The 6000-nt window shown below is 35.0% G+C and overlaps 1 protein-coding gene across 5 annotated transcripts in view; it reads right to left on the bottom strand.

The window, feature by feature from the left end:
• Positions 1 to 604: 604 nt before the first annotated feature.
• TMTC3 (transmembrane O-mannosyltransferase targeting cadherins 3) overlaps positions 605 to 6000 on the bottom strand; it is a 28646-nt gene continuing 23250 nt past the window's right edge. For all 5 annotated transcript variants that reach the window (XM_050324341.1, XM_050324342.1, XM_050324340.1 and 2 more), the window contains exons 13-15: positions 5058 to 5227; positions 4064 to 4290; positions 605 to 2552 (exon numbers count right to left, since the gene is read on the bottom strand). In XM_050324341.1, coding sequence (XP_050180298.1) covers positions 1738 to 2552; positions 4064 to 4290; positions 5058 to 5227 — 1212 coding nt within the window. In that variant the 3' untranslated portion in view covers positions 605 to 1737. The remainder of the gene's footprint in view (positions 2553 to 4063; positions 4291 to 5057; positions 5228 to 6000) is intronic.

Here is a 6000-nt window from a genome sequence, read left to right as displayed (position 1 = left end):
AGTTAAGGAATATTTGCACATTGTGAAATAAGACAAAACATAAAGAGTAAGTTAGATTTGATGATTAATGAAATTATTACTGTACCCAGCTCTTACACTTATTTTTCTTTCTCAAAATTAAGGAAAACATTGGGTTTAGGTAATTGGTACTATATAATAATAATAATGGCCAGTCTTCGCGAGCAAAGATCTGGGGAAGGTCTTTACACCTTCCAGCCTGCGCATTGGATTTTTTTTTTTTTTTTTTAGGTGAGACACAGTGTGCGCGGAACTGAGCCCACCCTTTAATCCTAAGGTTCATCTGCCGGGGCCAAGAGAGCTTGGACGGTGGCAGCGAGGTCCTTAGGACGTAGATGGGTTGCCTTTAAGGGCTAACGAGCTCCACCTGCCCGGGGAGTGGCCCTGACTGGGAATCGAACCCAGGCCTCTGCGGTGACAGCGCCACGCCCTTAACCACTAGACCACCAGGGGCTCCAATTGGTACTATATTTGAGAAAAATATATGCATTGAACAAGGATGAAAGCAACACTGAAATTGCCAAGATTTTCATTCCATGTAAGAAATTAAAATGATGCATTAGTGAAAAAGTGTAAATGGGAATACTTTAGTAGTCAAAATAAATATTTAATAAAAACCACACACCCAAGACAAAGTATCAAAACAACAGAACTTAGTATTTGAAAGGACACTACCTACATTGCCTTGTGTTAAACACTGCTAAATTCAGTGGCTTTATTATTATCACACTTCCTTCAGCAATCATTGCTTATATTAGTGTTGTAAAACGTCATGAGAATAGAAATACAGTTCCAATGACAGAAATAGTAAAACCAGATAAAACAAGGAAGAATTTACTACACCAAGGAGTCAATCCACAGCCATTGATACAAAGTCAACAAGGACTACTGCATAGCATACCTGTTACTGTACCAAAGTGCATTTATCAGAATTCAATGAACTGGGGGAAAAGTGACAAACTCATCCTTTTCAGTATAATTTTAGATGATTGATAGTTGAAGAAAAAACAAACATTTCTTTGAAAAGAAAAAGCATAGTCCAAAGATGTTAAGAGCACCGTAAGATTTCTTATCAGGTAACAGAGTAAAAACAATTAGCACTGTAAGTAAAGAACATCTAAAAAGTTATTATATCATTCCATATTTAGAACCCAACTGAAAGTTTTAGTGTGTTGTTGCATCTTCCTGTACTACAGCCAGTAGCATTTTGATGACTTTTGTTAAGTTCTGGAAACAAATAATGCAAAGAAAAACTTTTTTTCTTGTATAGCAGAGGTCTAGAAAAATTTCAACTGATGATGTGTAAACTGAAATGTCGATAATGTTAATACAAATAGATTTGTAGGGAGAAAGAAGCAGTGTCTGGCTTATCCTGTTAATTCTCCATTCAGCTCTCCCACTGATTCTTTGAAAGTAGAATTACTTACTATCCCTGACTACCAAAGACTTTTATGAGTGTTATTTCTTCACTTCTAGGGTTCTGCACTGAAAATTACTCTTAACCCTTTCTCCTTCGATTCCCACCCATCCTTCCATCATATTTAAAAGTTGTGGTTTTCTCATATAGAGCATTGTAATGTCTTTTGCTGTTTGATAATTGATATGCAGTCAACATTATTTCTATTTCCAAAGCACTGAGAACGCTTTCCAATTGGCTTACAAATTAAACAATAATTAAAAATAGTATTCTCCCCTTATTCTTTTGTGACATGATAAAGTCTATTCACCATTTAATATACGTTCAATCTCTTCGAGTCTTTTCAAAGCAGCAACTCTCTTTTTCTCAATGTCTTTGATTTCTTTTGCAGATTTTTTTGGAGACTCTTTGTCCACACTATTTTTCTCTGTTAGTTTCTTATTTTTTGAGTGTTCTTTATTGTTATCAACTGTTGATTGGGTGGTTGTCTTCTCATTTTTTACTTCTTTCAAATTCTGAAATGATTTTTTTTTTTCTTCTGCAGTTGCAGTTTCCTCTGAGGGAAGTGATGACTGTTCCATAGCACCGAGTGATGCAATTTTACTTCTAACTATGTTTAGATGACGCTGAATATACTCTTCATGAGGTGCCAGTGCTAGTGTTTCAACCAGACATTTTTCCGCCTTTATTAAGTCTCGTTCTTCGAAGTAAACCACACAAAGATTATGTTTGCCTTGTACATTGTTGGGATCCAATTCCAAAATTTTTTCAAAACACTTTTTTGCTCCAACAATATCCTTCTTTTGGTTCATAAGGATATCTCCTTTCAAAATCAGACCTTTGGTGTGATCAGGGTAGTATCTCAGCAGGTCTTCCAGGACAGGCAAGGCCATCAATTCTTTTGCTGTCTGAGAATAAAGCAGTGCCAAATTGAACAAAGCACTTCGGAAGTTTGGCTGTAACCTTATGGCTTTCTTCATCCATGCCTCTGCTTCCATATCTTTTTTATCATCCATTGCCAGCATACCCAAATTGAAGTATCCATTTGCATCCTGTGGTTCTTCTTTCACATAATGTAACAGCCTTTGTTTAGCTTCAGGTCTAAGCCGAGCATCACCTAAATGATGGAAAAAGCATTTAATTCTTGACTTATTCTGAAGGATTTTTAGACCAGGCCTGTGAAAGGCTAATCTTTATACAATATAAATTGCAACTGGTAAAACGGAAAGGGTTTAAAATGCTACTTTTTATTGTTGGTGTGTAACAGAAAAAAAAAAAAAAGACATCTATCTTTACAGAATGAAACTATGTACAGTTGATTTGTAGCCAAAATCAGCATCATTACTCTACTAGCTGTTGAATGGTATTTAGGTTTGGTATAACAGACACAAAAGGTGTCTCTACAAGTTTAAGAGAAATTATTTTCATGCACAGTTTAGCAAATGGAATGCAGAGCAGACGTCAGTTCTGACAAACCAGCTCTTACAGAGCCAAACTTTGAGCAGAAGATCTACTTTTATTAAAGACAGACTGAAAAAATTTAGACAGATCACATAGGGTGACTTCTAATGTAACCAGGCTAAACCAGCTTCTAAACCCAAACCAATAAAATCTGTAACCCACATATTTCAATTTGCAGCAAAGTTTGAAAAAGATATAGTAAAACAATTTTATCTGGATATACCAAAATTAGCTTGACGTGCTTGTGGCCTGCACTATTTTACTGAATAATCCAGTGATCATATTTTAGTAAAGAACTGCAGATCTGGACTTACTGAAGGATTGGGAGCTGCTTTCAACTGCCCTTTTTCAACACCCTGAAACAGTGCCGCACCCTTTAGTATGAAAAATTGAATACTAGATTGTTAATGCTTCTGCTTGTTCGAAGCAACCTGTGCTTCTACAGAGAAGGAACAAGGCATGTCTTGAACTTACAAGGTACGAAGAGATGAAAAATTATCAATTGACCTCTGCTCCAGAAACTCTGGTTTATGTTTCTTGGGGGCAGTTTACTATCCCAACAAAACAGAAAACAAATCTTACCATTTCACTTGTCAAATACTCTTTGCAACGGCCTTAATTCACCAAAGGCTCACACTTACCCCTTACCCATAGAGCTAGAAGCTACATATATGAAAAAAAATAAACTCATGAAAATCCAACTGAATTACCCTAATTAGCAGTAGCACAGAGGAACCTACGAATGCATTCACTGTTCTAGAGTTAGACTTAAGCCCCCAGAAGTCAGTTGTATTTCTGAGTCAATAATTAAATCAATCACTATAAATGCAAAACATAGATATTACACGTTTTACTAAATATTATTTTTGTAAGATTATATAGGCACAATTTGGAAGATGTTTGTGTGACACTACTCTTATTGTATATGATGTTATATTGTAAAACAGCACTTGTATTAAAGACATTGATCAGCTAAGGTGTATGTACGCTTTGGATGAATTCTATACACTACAAATTACAAAGCTGTTATAAATAAACAGTTTCTTTTTTGATGATGCTATGTATTTCTCCTTTCAAAAAATAAAAAAGTTAAATTTAAAAAAATTAAATAGTATGGATCCTATAAATGCAAATATGCAATAATTATAAAAGAGACAATTAACATACCAGATTCCTGCATTAGCAGTGCTGAGTTGAATAATGCCAGCTTATGCATTGGGTTGAGTTCTAGTGCTCGGTTGAAATTCTTCAGGGCTTCCGCTGGATCTTTCAGTTCAATGTAAACAATTGCCAAGTTGTACCACAGATCTGCATTGGTTCTGTCTAGTTCTAGAGCTCTAAGGTAAGCTTCCTTAGCTTTCAGAGGTTTGTTCATTTTTAAAAGTAATTCTCCCCTGTGGAAGAACCAGATTTAACTTTCAACTTTTATTCACAGCCATATGAAAGTAATTGACAGGTTTTTTTTAATGTTTGCCTTCCTACAGACAGTAGATGTGAGATAACGGTGTTTTTTAATATTTTGTTTGTTTTAAACATAAAACAAGACACTATTTACATAACATTCCTAAAGCTTTCAGGTCTCTGAAGTCTGTATACAACAAATGCATAAATAGGACACAACCAAAAAAAAGTGATCAAAGGTTCCTGATTCAGCTCTTTAATTACACTGCAACAGCTACAGTTTAGCCATTTTGCACCACCCTAAGTCCCAATGGGATCACAACAAACTAAATAGTGAACAGAAGCCTCAGTAATCATAATCACATTACTCTTAACTGAAAAGTACACTAAAGTCAGCTAAATAGTTAATTCGTTTATTTTCTGGACCATCTTTAACAAAGAAGCATAAAGAAAGTTCCATGATTCAGACTAATCAAAAGGTTTTTAGTTCAAAATGAACTAGGAGATTGGAAATTGGAGTTAATAGTCTTGCTATGTAATGTTTGAATACAAAACCTATGTGGAAACACGCCATTTTAAGCAGGAATTGAAAGAACAGGGCTTGTAATGAATAACTGATAATTGTCCCAAATCATCATCATCTCATTCGGAAATGAAGCAATTCCAGCAGCTAATTCAACTGTATGAACTACTGTCCTTAGCACTGTAAATACAAAAATGTTCATTCAAGAATATATATCTCTAAAATTAGAAAACATACCTGCTGATGTAAGCCTGCTTGAAATCCGGCCTCATACTAATTGCCTGTCGATACAATTGATCTGCTTCTTCAAGGCGAGATTCATTTGCTCGAATTAAGTTTGCAAGATTGATATAAACATTCAGATGGTTAGGAGCAACTCTTGCTGCATACTTTTTACCTGGAATAATCTGTCAAAGAGAATACATGCACCAAGCACAGATGGGTAAAAATATGAAAGACAGTCAGTATAGAACTCCTCTTCACTCTGCCACATTTGTTTTAGAGTACTACTAGACATTAGTGTGCAGGCCTTTAATGATTACAAAAAGCAATTCTTCTTTCCCAGAAAATCATAATCAAATATAAAAAGAATATTTTTTATTCTTTATTTGTATGAAGACACAGATGCCCATATTTAAGATATCAGGTAACTAAGCTCTGCTACTACCTAACTGGGTTCATGCAGATAGCCATTAGAAACTAATCAGATCTTGCAAAACTTTCCCTACTCAGACAAAAATATTTCCTAATGCCTAAACTGACATTCTATCAAACATTTGCATTCCTTTTAATAACCCTTCAGCCTAAGATAAGTGTTTAAGTAACATTTTACCAGTCATTGACAGCAAATGAAAAAAGTAGTCAGGAAAGATAAAAATGCTATGACATTGTAACTGTTATAGTGTATATACTTCATCCATTTAGAGCCTTCATACTGGTTCACAATATAAACTTCTTAATGCCATGCTTCTACCCAAGGGGCTGCTGATTTTTATTGTCAATCTCATTGTAACCACATCTTTTGTTATCTTCATACATTCTCCAAAATACTCTGTTTTCCTCCTAAAGAGCTTGAACAAGAAACATTTGCTAGCTATAAAAATAACTTAACAAATGGTAAAGGTAACAAAACACATGTTTACAAAAGCATGTTCAGGCAACAATTTTTTTGTTGCTGCTC

The sequence above is a fragment of the Myiozetetes cayanensis genome, unplaced genomic scaffold, assembly GCF_022539395.1.
Source record: "Myiozetetes cayanensis isolate MyiCay16 unplaced genomic scaffold, myiCay2020 scf3, whole genome shotgun sequence".
NCBI lineage: Eukaryota > Metazoa > Chordata > Aves > Passeriformes > Tyrannidae > Myiozetetes > Myiozetetes cayanensis.
The sequence above is the reverse complement of the archived record's forward strand: the minus strand, read 5'-3'. Positions and strand labels throughout refer to the sequence as shown.